The sequence below is a fragment of the Lissotriton vulgaris genome, unplaced genomic scaffold (assembly GCF_964263255.1).
Source record: "Lissotriton vulgaris unplaced genomic scaffold, aLisVul1.2 SCAFFOLD_1984, whole genome shotgun sequence".
NCBI lineage: Eukaryota > Metazoa > Chordata > Amphibia > Caudata > Salamandridae > Lissotriton > Lissotriton vulgaris.
In genome coordinates, this window is record NW_028248049.1 from 434,444 (window position 1) to 457,879 (window position 23,436).

The following is a 23,436-nucleotide window of genomic DNA, read 5'->3' on the forward strand; positions in this document are numbered from 1 at the left end:
CTGACTGCCAATCCTCATCGTCCAACTCCAAACCGTCTTTGGTCCAGACCTCTCTGAGCTGTGCCAACAGATCCGTGTGATTATGAATTAATTTCTTATATATCAAGGATATACGTGGCCATCAAGCACCCGATCCTCCAATGGGGAGGATTCGGGGATGTCCATACCCTTGGGAAAAACTGAATTCAACGTGTGGGTGATCTGTGCATAGCGGAAGAATTCTCTATCACTCAGCTCATACTCTACCTTCAGTGCATCGAGAGTCTTGAATTTACCCTTGGCCCATAAATCACTCACCCCACTAATACCAATCATATCCCACTTTTCAAATCCTTTTGTTTTCCACAGGCAACCCAGGCTCTCTCGCATAAAGCGGAGTAGCACGGGTCAATCTATCCTTCCATCCCATTGACTCATTCGCATCATGCCATACTCTAACTGCTATCCTAGTCGGTCCCGACAATTCCCTCCCCACTGACTTGGAATAAAGAGCTCTGTTATAATCACCACCCGGCAACAGATGTTTATCCATCTCAAATGCGGGATTGGGTGTTGGTCCATACATTCCATGGTTAATTGCTCCCAACTGAGAGGCCCAATAATATTGCTCGATATCCGGAAGTGCAATACCTCCGTCATACCAAGGAAGCGCGAGTTTAGCGAGGGCGATACACGAGCACCCATCCCAGATCAATCGTCTCTGCAAACTCTCCACCTCACGAAAATAACTGGCGGGAATAATATCAAACGTATTCTGGAGCGCATATAGAAAACGCGGTACGGACATCATTTTAAAAAGAGCTGCGCGCCCAAGTGGTGAGAGTGGTAGCCGAAGCCAGCCCACAAAGTCCGATTTCAGCCTCTGAAGAAGAGGGAGCAAATTTCGGTTAAATCAAGTCACCGGATCCAAAGATATAAATAATGCCCAAGTACTTGAATCCCCTCAGTGACACCTGGATAGGACGACGACGCGGCAAGGGAGGTCACCTGAAATCACATACACACAACGACTTACGAGGGGATGTGAGGTACAACAAAATGTCATCAGCATAGAGCGATATGCGATCCTCGAAGTCAGGGGTCCATCGGATACCCTTCATCGAGGGCTCCCATCGCAGCCAGGGGCTCTAAGGCAAGGGCAAAGAGAAGCGGAGACTGGACATCCCTGCCGCGTACCCCTACTGAGAGCAAAGGGCTTAGACACTCGACCGTTCATTACCACCTGTGCCATTGGCTTTTCATACAAAAGTTTCACCCAACCAATGAAACCAGGACCGAATCCAAATTTCGCAAGCGCAGCCCAGAGGTACGGCCATTCCACCGTATCAAAGGCCACACATGGCATCCAGAGAAACCAAAATAGCGGGTTCACGCAATGACGCCGCCCTCGCGAGGACCCCGTGCAAGCGCCTCAGATTGAGTGCTGTATTGCGATGTGGAATGAATCCGGACTGATCCGGATGCACCAAGTCACTAATTACTTTTATCAAACTGTTTGCTAGCAACTTAGCGAATCTTTGGTTCAGCGTTTAAAAGCGAAATGGGCCTATAGGATGCACAGCGCTCACGCGGTTTCCCCGCCTTATGAATCACCACAATGGTAGCGAGGCGCTGATCACGAGGAAGGGAGCCGAGGTCTTGTGACTCTAAAAACATGTTACGGAGATACGTCGCCATTTTGTCAGGACATAGCTTATAGAGTTCGATGGGCAGGCCATTAAGGGCCACCTCGTCATCCGTAAATACTGCGTCCATTGAGTCCCTATCCAAGTCCGATAGGCAAGGCAATGAGATCACGTAGTAATAGGTGAGAGTCCTCCTCCGGTCTATCGGAAACTGGGGAATACACTTGTCGGAAATGTTCCGCGAAGCTCTCGACAATCTCAACCGGATCAGTCCCTCTCACGCCATCAAGCGTCTCAATCACGGGGACCACACGACTCGCCCTCTCCTTTTTATCCAGCCAAGCAATCAGTTTCCCAGCTTTATCACCCACATCATACAGTCTGCCCTGCTGCTCTCTACTCATACGTTTAGCGGCATTAGTCACCAGAGCTTTATAATCCAATTGTTTGAGGCTGAGAGCATGAAGCTTATTACGAGTCACACACAGTTCCAAGTCCCTTTCTAACTCTGTTATTTCGGTTTCTAGACGCACTACCTCCTTATTCTTACTTTTCTTGGCACCAGCGATTAACAGTAGTGCTCGTCCTCGGATGACCGTCTTAAATGCCTCCCACAGTGACACTTAGGAGGAGACAGACCCCTCATTCTCGGCAAAGTACAGATACAGGTACTTAATCAATTCAGAACGGGTTTTAGGGTTACGAAGATACCAGGGATTGATCGGGGCAACCCTTCCCTCGACACTCACAGTAGTGCCGATCTGGAGCCACAATGGAGAGTGATCTGATATACCTCGGGCCAGGTGCCTAATCTCCCTGATCGAGGAGGCCTGTACAGCCGGCATCAGAACATAATCAAGTTTGGAGAGACTGCCGTGGGCCCCAGAGTGGAACATGTACTGCACTTGTCACGGATGCATCTACCACAGTCTACCAAACCCATTGTGTCTAAAAACCCACTTAACCAAGACTGCGACCTGGTGAGCTCTTTGGGGGGTGGCGATCTGCACTACCAGAGACAACTGAATTGAAATCTCCGCCCAGCACCAGGATACCATCCGGAAGCCCTAGCACTAAACGTCCGAGATCAGCAAAAGTGAGGGCCTGTAAACCAGGTGGGACATGTACAGAAACCAGAGACAGTCTTCCCCTCCGACCTTCCCGTGAGGGCAGCGTAGCGCCCCCTATCGTCGGGGATCATGTTATCTATTTCCAAAGGGAGAGAGTTCTTGACTAGAATGCCCACACCCCTCGAACCAGTAGTAAAACCAGAGTGTACAGCGAGACTGTATCCTCTCCGATTAATGGCTTGACAAGTGTTTCCAATCAAGTGCGCCTCCTGCAACAACACAACATCAGGGGAGAGGCGCCTCAGCAATTGCAATGCTACTCCCCGCTTTATCCTATCTCCCAACCCATTGACATTCCAAGACCATATTTTCAACCCACTACCCCCCATCTCAAGAATGTATGCAGAGTCCTCCCCATAGCGAACACAGTACCAAGATACAAAAATACAATACGTTGCCTTGAGAAAAAGAGAAACCTGCCCAAACTCCCCCTTCCACCCTCCAACCTGCACCCGTTACATTACCCCCCCACCCTGCACCCCTGCGGTAGATTCAAGAACTTCCCCAACTTGCAGTGTGCCTGTCGCCCCAGCATTAAACTGTTCTACAAAAAGAAACCCAGAGGAGTAAGGAGTCCCACTCCCCCGCCACCCTCGGGTGCATCACCGTAGATCAAGTCGGCATGAAATAACTCAAACCGAACTGTATGATATGTCAATTGTTCGGGAATCAGGTACCACATTGTCATTCTTGCTCCAGCACGCCACCCTCTGCTCCACCAGAGTGTTCCGTTTGTTCGCTCCGCTTTGGTAATGTATCCAGCCAGTCACTCATGGTAATGTATCCAGCCAGTCACTCACATTTTCCGGACGATCTGCTGACGATCAAAGAAAAATGTCCGATCATCATATTCAACGCGAAGCCTGGATGGAAATAGCATTGCGTATTTCAAATCCATGTCCCTCAACCGTCGTTTCACCCCCTGAAATCCCATCCTATGTCTCTGAACGAACTGGGTAAAATCCGGGTAAAAGCTAACCGTTGTGTTTTCAAACTTCACGGGTCCTCCGACCCTCGATGCCTGCAGGATAGAGTCTCTATCTCTGAAGTTGAAAATTCTGGCGATGATCGGCCTTGGAGGATCACCCGGCTTCGGTTTCCCACCAGGCACACTGTGCGCTGGTTCCACAGCAAAGAATTTACTTAGGCCTCTGGGTGCGAGGGGATTTAGGATCAGGTCTTCCACGAGGAGGTCGACGGCAGGATTTTCCGTTTTTTTCAGGGACCCCAATAATACGCACACTATTGCGTCTGGCCCTGTTTTCATACTCAAGCCGACAGGCCATGAGATCATTGGAGGACCGCAGATTGCCGACCCCCGTCTGCAAGTCGGACACATCGGTCGTAAGGCTAGAGGTCTTTAGATCTAAAGATTCGACCTTCTCGTTGGTCTTCGATAAGTCTGTTCTGATCAAATTGACGTCAATGGCCACAGTATCGAGCTTAAGGGCGAGAGACTCATATTGTTGGCCGATGGAAGACTTGATACCTGCAATGGCGCCCATTACATCTTGGAAAGTCAACTCGGTCGGCGCTGCTGGGTCACTGCCCACCTCCTCTAAAATCGTATTCGTACCACCGGGGGACCCTTTAGGTTGGGTATATCAATCCATGACGTTTGTTTGAACAGTTCCCCCCCCTGAGGCGTCTGTCTTCCGCTTCTCGTTGTCTGGTCTGCCCGCCATGTTGGGCAATGTGCCCCCGAGGGGCCGATGAGACCTGGTGAAAATGGACCTTCGCGGTCGACCCACCAGCGTCTTCAAAGGCAGGCGTCAGCAGCTGCAGGCCAACACACAGTTGCTCGCGACCGTTGGCAGATGGTAGAGTCACAGAGTTTGGAAGGTCTCGAGTGACCAAGCCGATCTGGGGATAGAATAAGACCAGAGACCAAAACCGAAAGTGAACTCCAAGGCATTGAGCTGAGCTAGTCAGGCTGTTGTTCTACTACTGCCTAGGCACCTCGACAACTCAAGCCCCAGGCTTCGCCATGGGGTGGGCCTCAAAAGTTCAGAGTGTCGTAGCAGTGGTTCCCAAAGTCCAATTACATTTTTTGAAAGCAGCTAGAACATCATCTGAGTTTCATCTCCAACAATCCGTCTTCGTGATCAGGATATCGTTCAGGATATATGTGGAGGGCGGCGAGGGTCTCGGGAGCTTTGTGTTCACGCGGCCATCTCGGATGCGTGCTAAGCTCCTCCCCCAAAAAGTTTTTATTTGTATTTTTTACAAAATAGAATACAGACTAAAGCGTAGTCCCTTCGGTTACAGTCATGCAAAGACATACATATACAATCGCATCACAGATAGTCCCACATAGTCATCCCTGTCTGGAGTCTGGAGCTTGCTTGCATGGCCCACCCATTCACCATTCTCCACTGCAGTGTCATGTCTAGAGGGAAAGGAAAGATCTCTGGTAAGCCCGCTAATCCTCACCCAGTCCTCCATCCATACCATAGTATACCGTCCATTTCCCCCGTACCCTACAGAATGTTCTCAGGCAGCCCCCTCGCCTTATATGTGACCCTCTCTTCTGCCATGTACATATCCATTCCTGTCTTCCATTCTCGGAGCTGAGGTGGCGCTTTCGCTCCCCATGTTCGAGCTACGTCCCGTTTTGCCACCACCAGAGTTAACATGGTGAAAATGAGTTGCGGGCGGGCCAAGTCTACATCCCCGGGAATGCCCAGCAGCATGAATTAAGGGTCCAATGGTAGTGTTGCTTCTAGAACCTTGCTCAGTTGACCCAACAGTTTCCTAGTAAATCTGTATGTCTGGGCAGCCCCAGATGGTATGATAGAAATCCCCCTGTGTTTGTCCACATCTCAGGCAATTCCGGTCACTGGCGCTTTCCATACGGTGGAACCGGGCCCTATCGTAATAGACCCTATGTAGAATCTTGTATTGAATGAGACGAAGATGGGATTTAATGACCACCTCACTGTGGTGCATTAAAGGTGCCTCCCAGTCTGTTTTCAAGTGTACCTAAGTTTAGTTCCCAGGACTTCCTCAGTCTCCCCAACCTGTCTGGTGCGTTAATATTCAAGGTCCGATATGTCAGTGAGACCGCCTTAGTAAGTACGTGTTCTTGTAGTAGGTGTCCCTCCAATGGTGCATACTCCTCCCTCAAACACGCCACCCGCAAGCACCACCAGCTCATCCGCACCACCAAGAAGAAATCACAGAAGGAACGACTGGACAACAACGCCCACGACAGCAAGGAACTCTTCAGCATCGTCAAGGAGTTCTCCAACCCCAGCACCAATGACATCACTCCTTCACAGGATCTCTGCGACTCTCGCTCGTTCTTCCACTGCAAGATTGCCGACATCCACAACAGTTTTGGCGCACCATCCACGCACCCAACCGTCGAACCAACGCACCCCACCGCCACCCTCCGCACCTGGACCACGGTGACCACCGAAGACACAGCCCGCAATATGAAAGCCATCTACTCCGGATCTCCAACCGACCCCTGCCCCACCACGTCTTCAACAAGGCCGACTCCACCATCGCACCCCAACTCCGGGACGTCATCAACACCTCCTTCAACACCGCCACCTTCCCGGAGAGCTGGAAGCATGCCGAGCTCAGCGCCCTACTGAAGAAACCAACAGCGGACCCCACCGACCTCAAACTTCTGCCCCATCTCTCCTTCTTTTTCCTGCCAAAGTCATCGAGAAGATCATCAACAGACAGCTTGCTGCCTTCCTCGAGACGAACGGATCCCTCAATCCCTCGCAGTCCGGTTTCAGAGCCAACCACAGCACCAAGACCGCCCTCATCGCAGCCACCGACGACATCCGAGCCCTGCTCGACAACGGGGAAACAGCGGCACTCCTCCTCCTGGACCTCTCTACAGCGTTCGACACTGTCTGCCACCGCACCCTAGTCCAACGCCTCAGCAACATCGGCATCCAAGAGAAGGCACTGGAGTGGATCATCTCGTTCCTCGCTGGAAGAACACAGTCCGCCTCCCCCCGTTTTTGTTCCGAGGCCACCGAAGTCATCTGCAGCGTCCCGCAAGGATCATCACTCAGCCCCACCCTCTTCAACGTCTACATGAGACCCCTTGCTGCCATCGCACGCCAACACAACCTCAACATCTCCTATGCCGACGACACCCAGATGATCCTCTTCCTCACCAGAGACCCCGACACCGCCAGAACCAGCCTACACGAAGGGATGAAAGACGTCGCCGAGGGGATGAAGAACAGCCGCCTGAAACTGAAATCAGACAAGACGGAAGTCCTCGTACTGGGACCATCGCCCTCCGCATGGGACGACTCCTGGTGGCCCCCAGCCCTGGGCACCGCTCCCAAGCCAACAGACCACGCACGCAACCTGGGCTTCATCCTGGACTCCTCCCTCTTGATGACCAGACAAGTCAACGCCGTCTCCTCATCATGCTTTCACACCCTTCGCATGCTTCGCAAGATCTTCTGATGGATCCTGACCGAAACCAAGAAGACGATCACCCAGGCCCTCGTCACCAGCCGACTGGACTACGGAAACACCCTCTACGCCGGAACTACAGCCAAGCTACAGAAAAGACTCAAACGCATCCAGAACGCCTCCGCCCGACTCATCCTGGACATCCCCCGACGCAGCCACATCTCCAGCCACCTGAGGGACCTGCACTGGCTCCCCGTCAACAAGAGGATCACGTTCAGGCTCCTCACCCACGCACACAAGTCTCTTCTGATAGATACATCTGCCGTGTGGATTCCTCACCTTGTGAATATCCCCTTGCGTCAGCAACATTCGGAAATTCTTTTTGTAGCCTCGCGCCGACGTGGACATGGACGTCATAGACACGGCATCGCACGCGACTCCGCTGACGTCACCGACTCCTACAATAGGCCAACGCCGGCGTGATGACATCAGTTCCCTTTTTTCCGCGTCGTCGACGCTAACGGTTTTGGGATACTCTGTAGCTTCTAGTTACTCTGTAGCTGTATTTCTTCGTTTTTTCTGTTCTCTTGCCACTTTGTTCGCTAATATGTCGACAAAGAAGACTGGTTTTAAGCCCTGCAGGGAATGTGGAAAAATTATGTCCGTTACGGACCCACACCAGGACTGTATTTGGTGTTTGAGCTCCGACCACAACGTGGATGGGTGTTCGTCGTGTCAAAATGAATCCAAAGGCCCTGCGAGAAAGGGAGTCTAAGCTTCTTGTGGCTAAGCTGAAGGCCGATAAAGAAAGAATCTTCGAAATCCCATTCGAAGAAGTCTAGGTCGAGGTCTCGGGAGGAGTCTACTTCGAGGTCTTCCTCGGATCATGCTTCGAGGTCGCGTAGGAAGCATAAGAAGAGACATGAGTCCCGACCTCATTCGGGTGATAAGTCTGGCTCGAGATCACCCAAGAAGATTAGATCTAAGGTAATACCTCCACAAGAGGTTTTGGATCAGGAGGGCGAGGCTTTCTTTGGAGTTGCCAGTACATTCACCGGCTCCGGCACCCGATCTGACTCCGGCTCAGTCTCCGGCACAAGAGGAGGAAGATGAGGTTCCTGTGGAGGTTGAGGGATCTACTCCTGTTGAGACCGATTCGAATCTACCTTGAGGTTGACCTGAGCATCCTCCTTTTCCAGCTCCAGGTCAGGATCCTTCAGCGTTTCTTAACGCTATGTATGTTTTCTCAAAGTCTTGGTACCCCTCTGGAGCGCCTTCGGGTCCAGTGGGTCCAATGGCATTTAATTTGGGGGTGCCTCATTCATATGCCCCGGCACCTTTCATGCCGTTTTTTTGCCGGCTCCGACTCCGCTGTGGCAGTACCAGGCTCCACCGAGGTCGACGCCGATGTCGACGCCGGCTCGTCCGAAGTCGACGACTCCAGCACCGGCGTCGCCCGCTCCAAGCAAATCTTTGGAACATCGTTCTAAGCCTTCGGATTCGATTCCAACGTCTGCTTTGGCGCCGTCGGGGTCGGCAGTGGATCCGGCTGCACTCCGTGTTAAGCAGAGATCTAGAAGGGAGGCTCAACGTCTACTGGAAGAGCAGAGGTATTGTGAGTCTCATTCTGACTTGGAAGAAGGTGAGCTGGATGAAAATTATTTCAAGGATCTAGCAGAGGCTAGTGGTCTTAAGGTTTCTCCAGAGTGGGTCTTGCCATCAGGTTCTGATGTGCCGTCTAAAGATGTTCAGCCATATAACGTGGTGATAAAAAAAGCAGCGGGACTTTTAGGTTTAAAATTGCCTACTGTTGAGTTTAAATCGAATCTGCTTACTAAGGTTCTTCATTCTCAGAGCTCGGCAGTGGAGCCTTTGCTCCCTTTTAATGATGCTTTGACTGATCCCATTATGGAGGTGTGGCAGAAGCCTCTTTCTGCTCCTGCTGTCTCGAAAGGTGTGACTCGGAGGTATAGAGTGGCTCCTGAGGACCCTGCGTTTTTGTCGACACACCCTTCTCCTGAAAGTTTTTGGTTATCCAAGCGGCATGTTCCAAGAAGTCAGTAGGTGCTTTTCCCCAAGTTCCTGGTGACAAGGAAGCTAAAAAGCAGGATCAAGTGGCCAAGAAAACTTTCTCTTCCGCGAGTATGGCGTTAAAATCAACAAATGCCACTTGCCTTATGGGAAGATATGTCCACGCTCTTATGGACTCAGTACGTACGTTGATCCCAAAGGTTCCTGAAGACTGCAGAGGTGACTTTGAGGAAGTTTAATCTGACACTCAGGCGGCAGCTCGTCAGGTTATTCAGAGCGGCCTTGATACTGCAGATTCTGTGGCAAGGATCATGGGCACTGCTGTTGCCACAAGGCATTCAGCTTGGTTAAAATCCTCAGATTTTTCTGCTGATGTGCAGTCTGCTTTGTTAGATCTGCCTTTTGATGGAGAAGGACTCTTTGGCAAAAAGGCAGATTCGTCCTTGGAGAGGTTTAAGGACAGCAGGGCGACTGCTAGATCTCTTGGTCTACAAGTAAGAGGTTCTACGGCCAGGAAATTCAGAGGCTTTGGGCGCTCTTCTTTTCGTACATTTAGACAAGGTCAGCAGCAGCATCAACAGCAGCAGCAGCAAAATACCTTGTAAAAGTCGTACAGGGGAAGGCAAAGGGCGCGTCCTCGAGGGCGTCAGGCCTCTTCCTCCTCCACCTCCTCCAACCCCCCAGCCACAGAAAAGCAGCCCTAGATCCGCCATCCAGGATCATGTGGGTCCGGTGGGGGGGTTGGCTTACCCACTTTCTACAGGATTGGGAATCGGTTACATCAGATCTTTGGGTTCTCAATCTCGTAGAAAATGGGTATGCCCTTCCCTTTCGGGAATTCCCTCCCAATTACCTTCCTTGCCAGGGATATTGCTCAGAGGAACATCTGCTACTCTTACAGGAGGAAGTTCAAACTCTGAGGAAGGGTGCGATAGAGGTGGTCCCGGAGCAGGAAAAAGGTCAGGGATGCTACTCCCGGTATTTTCTGATCCCCAAGAAGGATGGCAGGCTTCGTCCAATTTTGGATCTCCGGATCTTGAATTTTTATCTGAAACAGGAGAAATTCAAGATGCTCGCCCTTGCTCAGGTTCTTCAGGCTCTGCTGGAAAAAGACTGGATGGTGTCGCTCGACTTGCAGGATGCGTACTTTCACATCCCCATCCTGAAGTCGCACAGGAAGTATTTCCGTTTTACGGTGGGATCGCAGCACTATCAGTTTGCGGTCCTTCCGTTTGGGCTTACTACTGCGCCTCGAGTCTTCACCAAGGTGATGGCAGCGCATCTCAGAAGGTCGGGGATTCCTGTATTCCCTTATCTGGACGACTGGCTGATCAAAGCAGAGTCGCCCGAGAGAGTGCTCAATCATCTGCAGGAGACAACCCAGTTGTTGTTCAGGTTGGGTTTTTCGATAAATGTACCCAAATCTCACCTGGTGCCCTCCCAGCGCAACCTGTTCATAGGTGCAGTACTGGACACAACTGTATGTCGTGCATTCTCTCCTCCTCAAAGGATTCGCGACATACAGGAAATGATTCCTTTGTTTTTCAATGGAGCGGCAGTCCCAGTCCTGAAGGTCCTTCGCCTGCTCGGTCTGATGGCTTCTTGCATTCTGTTGGTCAACCATGCACGCTGGCACATGAGGGCGCTCCAGTGGTGTCTCCGCAGGCAGTGGTATCAGCACAACGGAGATCTCCGGGAGTCAGTGAGGATCTCCAGAGAAGCTGCAGCGGATTTGTCTTGGTGGGGCGTGGAAGGCAACCTGTCTCAGGGGAAGCCTTTTCAGCTGCCTCCTCCAGTGGCCACAGTGATTACGGATGCATCTACTCTAGGGTGGGGTGCTCATCTGGGGGATCTGGAGGTCAAGGGTCTTTGGTCTCCGGAGGAAAGGTTGCTTCACATCAACCTTCTAGAATTGCGGGCAATTCGTCTGGCGCTCAAGACCTTCCTCCCTTCCCGGTCGGTCGATCCAAGTCCTGACGGACAACACAACCGCGATGTGGTACATCAACAAGCAGGGGGGAGTGGGGTCGCAGTCTCTGCAGAGAGGCTCTGCGCCTCTGGTCCTGGGTTCAGGACCACCAGAGTTGTCTGATGGCCTATCATCTGGCCGGAGTTCTGAACGCTCGTGCAGACGTTCTCAGTCGGCAATTCTCTGCCGACCACGAGTGGAGGCTTCACCCAGAGGTGGTGCGTCACGTCTTTTGGACGTGGGGGACTCCTCAGGTGGACCTGTTAGCTACTCGCGAGAATGCTCACTGCCCGTCCTTCTGCAGTCTCCAGTATCCGATGCAAGGAGCCTTGGGGGACGTGTTTCAGTTGAGTTGGGGAAATCAACTCCTTTATGCTTTTCCTCCCATACCTTTGATTCCTCGGGTTCTGAGGAAGATTCGCCAAGACCGGGCCCAAGTCATTTTGGTCGCCCCGGACTGGCCAAGAAGGGTGTGGTATACAGATCTTCTCCATCTCTCCTCTCACCCGCCGCTCTGTCTCCCTCTCAGGGCAGACCTCCTCTCTCAGATGGAGGGGCAGGTTCTACACCCCCACCTCCAGACATTGCACCTTCATGCCTGGAGATTGAACGGGGCAACCTGATTTCCTTTTCTCACACACCTGACGTGGTGGATGTCATCTTGTCAGCCAGGCGTGACTCCACTAAATCTGTCTATTCATATAGGTGGTCTAAATTTGTCTCTTGGTGTGGTGGGAATTCTATTGACCCTTTGAGAGCCCGTTTGTCTGATGTTCTCCAGTTTGCCCTTTCTCTGGCGCAGCAAGGACTTGCTGTTGCCACGGTTAAGGGCTATCTTTCGGCGCTGTCGGCTTTTCTCTGTTTGCCTGACCAGCCGTCTCTTTTTAAGTCTCCTGTAGTTTTAAGGTTTTTGAAGGGCCTCACAAATAAGTTCCCTCCTACTCCTTTTATTGTGCCTCAGTGGGACTTAAATCTTGTCTTGACCTTTCTGATGGGTGCTCCCTTTGAGCCTCTTCATAAATGTCCTATGAGGCTTTTAACTCTTAAGGTGGTCTTCCTCGTTGCAATAACCTCGGCGAGGAGGGTAAGTGAGCTTCAAGCTCTTAGTTCCAAGCCCCCTTTCTTGACCATTCATACTGATCGGATGGTTCTTAGGACCAGGGCTGCTTTTCTTCCTAAGGTGGTGACTCCTTTCCACCTTGGTCAATCCATTACCCTCCCTACCTTTTATCCTCCCCCACATCCTTCCAAGGAGGAGAGGTTACACCGTCTGGACCCTAAGAGGGCGGTGTCTTTTTACCTGGACAGGACTAAAGACTGTCGTTAGGATGACCAGCTCTTCATTGGGTTTGCTGGCTGCAAAAGAGGAAGAGCGGTCCATAAGAGAACTTTGTCAAGATGGATCGTCCTCTGTATAAAGATCTGCTGCTCTTTGGCTGGTAAGGATCCTCCAGAGGGTATAAGGGCTCATTCTACTAGAGCTAAGTAGTCTACCTCAGCATTGGCTAGAGGTGTTCCTGTAGAGGACATTTGTAGGGCAGCAACTTGGTCTTCCCTCCACACGTTCGCAAAGCATTACTGCTTGGACACTGAGGTGAGGAGGGACGGCCACTTTGCGCGCTCTGTCCTTCAGGATTTCCTGGTTTAGAAGAGTGGACACCCTCCTCCGGGAGTGGGGACTGCTGTGGGACTCTATTCACAAGGTGAGGAATCCACACGGCAGATGTATCTATCAGAAGAACAAGTTTCTTACCTTCGGTAACGCTTTTTCTGGTAGATACTATATCTGCATGTGGATTCCTCACTGACCCACCCGCCTCCCCGTTGTCCACTCTTCTTTACCAGACTTACTGTAATGTATTGTTTATATATTGTAATGTTAAGGAGTTGTTTGCTTTCTTGCACTGGCTTCACACTATGTGTGTTTCTCCTTGACTATTGTGTATTGTGTATACTATGTATATTTCTACTGTCATTGATCCGCCCGTGTGCCTCGATGGCACGGAAAAAAGGGCGGAACTGATGTCATCACGCCAGCGTTGGCCTATTGTAGGAGTCGGTGACGTCAGCGGAGTCGCGTGCGATGCCGTGTCTCTAGGACGTCCATGTCGGCGCGAGGCTACAAAAAGAATTTCCGAATGTTGCTGGCGCAAGGGGATATTCACAAGGTGAGGAATCCACAGGCATATATTATCTACCAGAAAAGGCGTTACCGAAGGTAAGTAACTTGTTCTCCACGACCTGGGCCCCAAGTACCTCAACGACCGCCTGACCTTCTACACGCCCACCCGCCAGCTACGGTCTACTAGCCTCGCCGCCGTACCACGCATCCGAAGAGCCACCGCCGGAGGCCGATCCTTCTCCTACCTAGCGGCCAAGACTTGGAGCTCCCTGCCCATCCACCTCCGGCTGACCCAGGACCATCTCGCCTTCAGGAGACAACTCAAGACCTGGCTGTTCGAGCAGTAGCGGACCCCTTCCCCCAAGCGCCTTTTGACCATTCCGGGTGAGTAGTGCGCAATACAAGTGTTATGATTGATTGTTATGATTGACTCCGGCAGCGAGGAGTATAAGGAGCCCTGCCAGACATGTCGAAGTTGTGCGTACTTTAAAAATTGGGAGGCGTGCAACCTAAAGTCTGTCTACAACACACAAAGTTTTGCCTTTATCTTTGGCTATAACCTCACCTATGATAGAAATGCTGATGGCATCCCACCCCTCAATTGCCCCTCAGTTTGTGTCCCTCCTTTAACCATGCCAAAGAGGTGGCTGTTTTGTAGGTTTGCAGTCCCACCCCAGTGCTCTCAATGCCCTATCCCAGACCTCCAGCGTAACTTGTGTGGCCGGGAGAAGTCTCCCTTTGCCCCTTCCCCATAGAGATAATACATGTATGTGTGGTTCGCCATAGTGTCTCTTTCACGCCTATAGGTGGGGTGGTCTGTTTTGGCTTGGAGCCATTCGTTCTCCGGGGTTAGATGTTCCACCTAGTAGTAGGCCTATATACCCATTGTATTGGTTGCGGTGCAGTGTGGTAAATTCAATCCTTAGCTTCCCGAGCCATAGAAGGGAACGTAGTTCAGCATCTACTGCCCGAAAGAGTGGAGTGGAGTGGAGTGGAGTGGAGTGGAGTGGAGTGGAGTGGAGTGGAGTGGAGTGGAGTGGAGTGGAGTGGAGTGGAGTGGAGTGGAGTGGAGTGGAGTGGAGTGGAGTGGAGTGGGTCATTCTGGAGGGCGTAAAGAAAACTGGGCAGGGGAATTATTTTAAACCTAGCTGCCCGACCTAGGATTGTGAGGTGGGAGGGATTTCAATCTGTGCATCTGCTGCAAAATTGGTTATGACCCGCTGGATGTTCTTCTGGTATGAAGGCCTCCTGACTGGTATGGTAGATCCCTAAATATGTAAACACAGTATGTGCTATCTGCAGGGCCCCAGGGAGAGTGGGCCAGGCAGCCATAGCTCATGGGCTGTAGATGACAGGCTTGTGTCAGTTAATAGCGTGACTGAAGCATACCCCATAGAGGTCCATGACTTAAAACAGAGCGGGGATCGTGATAGTCGGGTGAGTAATATAAAGCAGGATGTCATCCGCATAAAGCAAAACATTTACCTCCCCTGCATCTGTTGGGGTAATGCGGAACCCCCGAATCTCCGAGCTCTGCCTAACCACGCAGGCCTCAATCTTAATCGTGAGAGCGAAGAGTAGTGGAATAAGTGGACATGCCTGTCAAGTGCCCCTTCTGATGGGGGGGAAATCTCAGGAAATCTGACCATTCACTTTAACCTCGCCCGAAGATCCCTGTATAAGAGACCTATCCATTGCTGGAACTTGGGGCCTATACCAAATTTAACTAAGGTGGCCTCCAGGAAGGGCAAGTGTACCGCGTCAAACGCCTTTTCCGCGTAAGACTACACTGCAGTGTTTTATTTGAATGTCAGTGTGGTGTAGGCTCTAAGAAAATGTGCAAAGAAGTATTGCACATGTGCGTTATGACTGGTATCCTGGGGTACCAGGGCAGTCGGGGGTTCTTGGGCCTTAGATGTAGTCGTTCACTGCTGGTGTTCTGGGTCCATAGTACTACTGGACTCCAAACTGGATAACCAAGGCTTTCTAAAGCAGGGTGAGGTTTGTGAGACTTTCTGAATAGTTTACATCATATCACCTAATGAGATAAATGTTCGTTCAGTGCTTTACGTTACCAAAGAAAAGTACTTTAATACACATGAACGGATAGTACTCCTAAAATTAAGATACCTGGTGAGAAACAGAAGTTTCTACAACCCTCTGGACCAGAGTTCTGACTCCAAACAATTACCTAGCACCTAGACGCTAAGCACTTTAAAAATGGTTAACATTGCATTTTACAGACAATGTTGCACAGGGATTTTCTTTAAAGCTAGGGAAGTTGTGCAAATACTGTATTAGTGGTTTGAGCAGTTAACAAAGTCAATGTTCCTAGTCCCGCCAACCCCTGTTCCTGTGCCCAAAGCAACTGAAATATCCATTCTTCTCATTAGTTAAGTAGTCACTGGGTAACTGTAGGCTGTTGGGGGTTGGCCATGGTTCCATTCCACCCTGTTACACTCCCGATGACTAAAGTGGGTTGGGGGTTTGTACCACAGAGACTACCTTGTCAGACTAGGTTTTCGAATAGCAGGCCAATTCTCCTTGCTAGTACAGCACTGGGGAGGAATCGGGGGTGAAGAAATCTCACCTTCGATGTTGTTTTTGATGCCCCCCCCCCTCCAACCCTACACCCCGTTAATGTGCAACAGGTGTTCTTAACTTGTTGTGAGCAGGTGTAGGCAGTCTCCTTGTGATCCAGGGCGTAAGTAGCTTCCACTAGCCTCACAGGCAGCTCTGGTAGGGTGCCTGATTATTGAAAGCCAGCTGCTTTCTTTCACTGCCAAATCCCTTTCACTGGTAATCAGTCACAGACACCTTCTCAAGTTGAAACTCCAATCATTGGTATGTAAGGAGATTCCTGGATCTCTGCTGTTTCCTAGACGACCACTTGCGGGTACCTCGTCTGAAAAAGAACAGACTTGGATAACCATTTAGCCAGTGAGGCCAATGATTTTTATTCCCAGATTGACCGGATAATCAAATCAGGCGGGTACTGCTGCATTTTTATCCTGGGTGCTCCTCCAATCCTGGGGCTTATTTTATGCATGTTCACCTATGAGGACTTAGCTTGTATCTCTTAAGTCTGAGTGGTTCATGCGTTGTCCCAATTTGTTTTTTTACTGTATGCAAGAGTAATTGGCCTTCACTCTGTTAGCTAAAACTGCTCTGTTTTCAAGGTTGCTGGAAGCACATTGAGCCGATTATGGTCATCAAACCCCCATTTGTTTTCAGATTGCCCTTCTGTGAATGACAAGTGTAATTCATGGTCACATTCTAGTGGTTGTTGGCGTGAACAGTGCGATTTGCCAACGTTTTAAATGAAATTGGTGATTCTTTACTCCTAATTTGTCTTATTCTTCATGTCCTTGTAAGGTGTTAATTTCCATAGAAAGGTACATATGAGAAATAAGTAAACACGTATGCTATTGAAGTATATCATTTTTGTTTCTCTAGGTGGAAGCTGTAGAGCTCCCCATGGACAACAAGACTAACAAAAGACGGGGTTTCTGTTTCATCACATTTACGGAGGAGGAAACTGTTAAGAAAGTTATGGAAAAGAAGTACCACAACGTTGGCCTCAGTAAAGTACGTTGATCCGTAAATTTAAACCTTTGAACATGTACCCAATTTCCAGTCGCTTGTGAGGACTGCACAAAGACACAAAAAAGGCCTAATTGCACTGGTGCTAACAAAAGTAGGCAGTTAAAAACAGTTCCTACTTTGTCTTGAGAATTTTCATGTGATAGTTTTAAATTTAGTTTCATGAAATCATACATGTGTAGGTGTGAACTTGTCACATAATTGCAACTTTCTAAATTTGCATCTCGTTTGAAAGAAGCAGAGGGTTAGTGTATTAATTCTACGTGTATAGTCTGTATATTAAATAGTAATCCTGCTTTTTCCTGCTAATCAAATCACTTGTTTTTGAGTCTGTTAGATAACCTGTTTATATGCACCCTTTATTCAGGTAAACTCCAGTGTTCAAGACTTTACAATAAACTGGATATTTAGATGTAGTATGTGTTTATACCCAACAGTGCAATGCTAATCTCCCCCCCCCCCCCTTTTTATTTTTTTACCGGTCACAACCTGTAGTCGGTAATACTTTATCGCGTGTATGTTCACGAATGAGTACTTGGAGATTTTATGATTGGAATATGTATGTTTAGCAACCTCCCAGGAAGGTATCTGGGGTTTGTCACAACTTCAGAAAAAGACTGTACGAGGCATATGAGCTGTAGATCATATGCTATGCATAGATCGCCATCTAGTGTTGGATCCGATGGTTGCACTTTGTTTTGTTCGAAGAAGTCTTTCCAGTCACGAGGTACGTGACTCCTCCTTTCGGTGATATTACGCATGGGCATCAATAAAGTTCGGATGTGTATTGCTGCGCTCTGGTTCGGCACAGTTTCTCAGACCCCTTCGACGTACAATCCACTACCCTCAACGGTATTATCGATTGGGGTTCCCTATTCATCGCGTATCGTCTCACCTCAAACTTCGGAAACCCAGTGGCAGGCCGTCTGGCCTACCTGCGCTGACCGTACTAGCAGTCGCTGAACCGAACTCCCTTAAAGTTATGTCCTAGGTGGCGTGCTAAATTTCCACGCACCGACTTGCACAAAGTGTGCATCCTCTGCTTGTCCCTGGAACAAGACGAGAGACTGCGACACTTGTCGATCGTTTCAATCGAAGAAGACACTTCGTGATAGTCTGGCTCTGCGTCACGGTGTAGGAAGGTGGATACCGGACTATGGTTACCCCAGATTTTTTGCTTCGTTTTTAGCTGGTTTTCGACTTTGAGTTGGCCTGGGATCCTGCTAATCAGGGCCCCAGGCTATCTGCTCTCACTGTAAATGGACTCCATGTACTTTAGGTACATCTCCAATTGGACATTGGGTCACCTTAGGATCCCCTGTATAGTGTACCATGGGTACCCAGGGCATAGGTGCATCCAAGGCCTACCAGGGGCTGCAGCATGCATTATGCCATCCACATTGACACAACTGGCTGATAACTCAGCTGGGGCAAAGTCGTATAATCACCCCTTGCTTGGGTATAGTATCCCTATACCTACCATTACATATAGACACATATATACCGATCAGTCACTCCTATGGCAGGCCTTAACAATCCTGAAGGCAGAGTGCTTGGTTTTATGTGAGATAAAGCTCTAGCATGAGCTGAGCCTGTCTGCAGCTTTCGGAACCATGTCCTTATAGCTGTTCTATGATATAGCTATACCATATACTCAAAGTGCATTATCATCCTCGCGGTTGAATGCTAACTTTGGTTTGGTTTTGTCAAAACATGTCGTGTAAGGTGTCATACGCTTTGGAATACTACCCCCTCGCCAGTTCTGGCGACGGGGGGTAGCATTTCACTCTTCTAGAGGGAGAAGACCTGTTCCTGTTATTCCCGGTTAGAGTTGCTTATGACTCACGCAAGTTATTGCATTTAGACCAATGGGTACTCTTGTACATTTTGCTCATCTCAAGTAGCGCCTCCACTCTGGATCTTGACATTCCACATACTCAACACGTGATGGGAGTAGCGCAGCCCAACGAGTATACCATGGTCGCATCTATTAGATACTCTCATAATCTCTAAACTGCCCTTTACCTATTTAGTCCATATTAGGTCAAACTGTTTATGGCCTGTTACTCGTATTCGTATTTTGCTAACAATCTCCACTAGGCCACTTTCCTGTTGTTTATACTGTTGGTTATACTAACCGTCTACATTCATCTGGGATTGATAATATGCACTCATTATTGTTATTGTTACTCCTGTTTTTGCGTAGCATGGTACTGTCGTCGTACTCCCTACGTACGTATTTGGGGGGGAGGGAGGGAGGGGGGAGAGGGAGGGATCATTTAGAGAGAGGGGAAAAGAGAGAGGATGTAGGAGCAATCACTTGGCAGAGTCTCAGTAGGTTCCCTCTCATTTTGTATCACATCCTGTTTTTTTATGCTAATGCTTATGTTTCACAGAGTTGCCACACACAACTCGCCACACCAAATCCACTTTATCCCTTATTGTTTCCACAACACAGGCTGCAGGTACGCATCACAACACTTGTATTTATGCATATTGTCAAAAAAGGTTGTACTGAAATTTATCCGATTTTGTCAGATTACGGCACCCGAACTCGTCACAACACCCCGCCAGCTTCCCAACGAGCGACGAAACATTTCACCGATGGCTAACTCCAACTCAATTAAAGACGATCTTAAAGTGATTTCACTAAATGTCAAAGGACTTAACCACCCGGTGAAAAGGCGGAAAGTGTTCGACTATCTAGCAAAAACTAAAGGAGATATCGTTCTTCTACAGGAAACAAAACTTTCTGAGGAGGACTTGCGATTCCTTAACATACACTGGTCATCCCACGTCCTGTCCTCTCCTGCGCTAAAAAAGAAAGGTGGTGTAATCACACTGTTGTCTAAGAATGCCAACCTGACACTATCACACACTCACGATACAGATGGTAGGTTACTAGTGACTCATCTACGCAGAGAAGACGATCCCATACATGTAGTGAATATATATGGCCCTAATTCCGACGATCCCACATTCTGGGATTCAGTCTCTTGGTCCATTGAACATATCTCCCAAGATGAACTACTAATAGTGGGGGGCGACTTTAACCTACCCCTAGACCCCTTACTAGACCGACAATCCAAGTGCGCATTCCACCCCTCACGGTCACATGGGGCCCTTCTCCGTCTCTGTGAGCGCTACTGTCTCAAAGATTCTTGGCGACTACAGAACCCCGATGGGAGAGACTACACCTTCTACTCTGCCCCACATAACTCCTATTCACGTATTGACTTCATCCTATTATCCACCTCATTCGCACACCTGATTGAAGAAACTGGTATTGCCCCCAAACTGGTATCTGATCATGCATGTATTCACACCAAACTTGCAGGCTCCCGCTCGATTCGCCCGCCTAGAAGGTGGCGTTTTAACGACGAAATCCTTACCAACATAGAGGACAAACTCAAGATAGCGGATGCCATCGAGGAATACTTACTCCTAAACGATACCGCTGATACAAATCCTAACACTCTATGGGACGCCCTTAAGGCCACAATCCGTGGGGTCATCATAAACATTAGAGCTAAAACCAACAAAAAATTAAACAAAGACCTAGAACAATTGGAACGAGATATCACAATCCTAGAAGACCGGCACAAGGCCAACCCTCAAGACCTCAATCCCCTCGACCTTCTCACTAAAAAGAAGTATGAGTACAATGCCATAACTAGTAAAAGAGCGGGCGTTTGGATTAACCGCTTCAAAGCCCTAAAGCTTTGCGAAGGAAATAAAGCAGGTAAACTGCTGGCTTCGTATCTCAAACATAAGCAAAAACTGTCTACCATTTCATCAATAAAAGACGCCACAAACACTACCCACACAAATCAAACTAAAATCCTTGATACATTCAAATCCGTCTACGAAGAGCTCTACAAGAATGACAAATCACTGGACATAGCAGCTTGCACCGAATACCTTGAATCTCTAGACCTTCCTAAACTCTCAGAATCTGACTAAACACGATTAGGTTCCACCATCAGTAAAACAGAGATCGCAGAGGCCATCAAATCTCTAAAAAATAACAAAGCCCCCGGCCCAGATGGCTTCACTGCTTCTTTTTATAAAGCCTTTGAAAACCAACTTACCCCCACGCTCCACACTGTTCTCAACTCTACGGCGTCCAGTGGATGTATCTCACCCTCTATGAGCGAAGCCAACATAGTCGTGATCCCTAAAGAGGGAAAAGACCCGCTCCACACCAAAAACTACCGCCCCATCTCTTTGATAAATCTTGATTGCAAGATATATGCCAAAATCCTAGCGAACCGATTAAACGCTGTTCTTCCCAAATTAATAAGCCCGTCGCAAGTTGGCTTTCTGAAACATAGGATGTCAAATGACAACACCAGACTTCTGTGCCACATTTTAGAGAAAGCTAACAACTCCCAATCCCCGATGGTTGCGATCACCCTGGACGCTGAAAAGGCCTTCGATAAGGTTTTGTGGTCTTTTCTTCAATACTGTATGCGCTCATTCAATCTCGGACAATCGTTCATCACAATGGTGATGGCCCTGTACGCCTCCCCCTCGGCTCGGATAGCAATTAATGGCACCCTCTCTGACCCATTTCGCCTCTACCAAGGTACCAGACAGGGCTGTCCGCTCTCTCCTGCACTCTTCCTTTTGGCCCTTGAACCCCTTCTAACTGACATCAAAAAGAATGAAGATATCCAGGGAGTCTCCTTTGGAGATACTCAGATAAAATTGGCAGCGTATGCTGATGATATATTAATTGCAACAGAAAACCCGGCCAAATCGATCGAGGGTCTCATGACCTCAATCAGCAAGTACTCGTACCTGTCGGGATACAAGTTAAACAAAGATAAGTCCGAAGTTAAACCACTAAACATCTTCACCACCAAAGAAGTTCTTGGTTACTCAGGTCTAGCTTGGCAGACAGGAGCTATAAAATATCTAGGAATAGAGTTTACCGACAAACTAATGAGCACCTTCACACACAACGAAACGTTGACATTGACAAAAGTTTAAAGAATCCTTGACGGCTGGTCCCCTCGATTTATCACTTGGTGGGGAACGATTGAAGCTATAAAAATGATGATATCACCGCTAATCAACTACCTGAGCACTATGCTGCCCCTCACATTCTCAAAGGATTTCCTTTCCAAGCTTGATAAATTAATTTCCTCCTTCCTTTGGCAAGGGAAAAAAGCCAGAATTAGCATAAAAAAACTAAGGCTGGATAAATCCCTAGGAGGCGTCAATCTAGCCGACTTTAGGCTCTATCAAACCGCGTTCTTAGCTAGACAAGGGGCTTTTTGGCTCATTCCCCACCCAGACTACACCCCAGTCTGGCTGATGGTGGAAAAATCCATTCTGCGTGGCCTTCCCCCTTCCACCCTCCTCACTACCAAACCACAACCCACTGTATCCTCAGGTACCATCTTCAGAAACACGAAGGCTGCCCTTCTCCACTTAAGCAAATTTTTACCGCACCAATTTTGTAAATCAAGATGGGAATCACTGTGGAACAACACCAGACTGTTATACAAAGGGAAACCAATGAATAATCCTACTTGGATAGAGAAGGGTATACACTTCCCTCATCAGCTGTTTGATGGTCCGTTGCCACTCACTTTCAACGACCTACAAAACAAGTTTCAACTCCAGAACATAGACTTCTATTACTTCTTACACATCAAAGTGGCCCTCTCCAAAATAGACTTATCCAACGTCACCCCCTCCCTCCCTGACTACCTACACACGATTAATAGACTGGGTCACCAGGTGTCCAGAATATACAAACTGATCCGCCCACAGTCCACAAAGCTGACAACATCCACACAGTCCTTCTGGGACTCGTACTCTTCCACACCAACCTCGGAAGCAGAGTGGGCCAGAATATGGGAATCTGCCTCTCGACACAAAATCAGCCCTACATTATCCCAATCTAAATTCTGGCTTCTCCACAAAGCTTTTTGGACTCCTAGGAGACTCTTCCTGCACAACATCAAGGAAGATGACTCCTGCTGGAACTGCATGGCAGAGGGTGGGGACCTTGAACATCTAATATTCAAATGCCCCTGTGTGTCCGAATACTGGGATAGAATTTTCGAATTTATCACCAAAGTGCTGCATGTCTCACTCCCGAGGGAATTTGCAACCTTAGTCATGGGTTTCACCAAAGCTGTTAACCTCAATGAAAATGATAAAGCCCTACTTGACTTACTTTTGACAGCAGCGGTCAAACTCATACTGAACAACTGGAAGGACACTGGCAAAGCTTCTTTCCCCCACTGGCTCAACTGGGTCTCGAACCTCAGAGGAGCCGACAATATTGCGCTGGCAGCTACACCTTGGCGCCCCCCCTATAGGAACCTATGGTCCTCGCTGGACGCTCACTTCGACCTATTTAAACCACCATGATTATGCACATATACACCCTACCCATAGTTCGGGCTGCCTACCTGCCCAAGCGACTAACCTCATTGACTTATATGACTACCTTGATCCACCTATGACTGTAACCTTTGTAAATGTACTGATGCAATGCCTGTGCTTTACATTACTATTTGTGTTTAAATTGATTATTGTTTTTCG

General features: G+C 48.9%; 1 protein-coding gene across 1 annotated transcript in view; it reads left to right on the plus strand.

Annotated features, from left to right (window-relative positions):
- Window positions 1–23,436, plus strand: part of LOC147664945 (heterogeneous nuclear ribonucleoprotein D0-like) — a 72,177-nt gene that overhangs the window by 33,379 nt on the left and 15,362 nt on the right. The window contains exon 4 of the mRNA XM_086949869.1: window positions 16,726–16,857. Coding sequence (XP_086805995.1) covers window positions 16,726–16,857 — 132 coding nt within the window. The remainder of the gene's footprint in view (window positions 1–16,725; window positions 16,858–23,436) is intronic.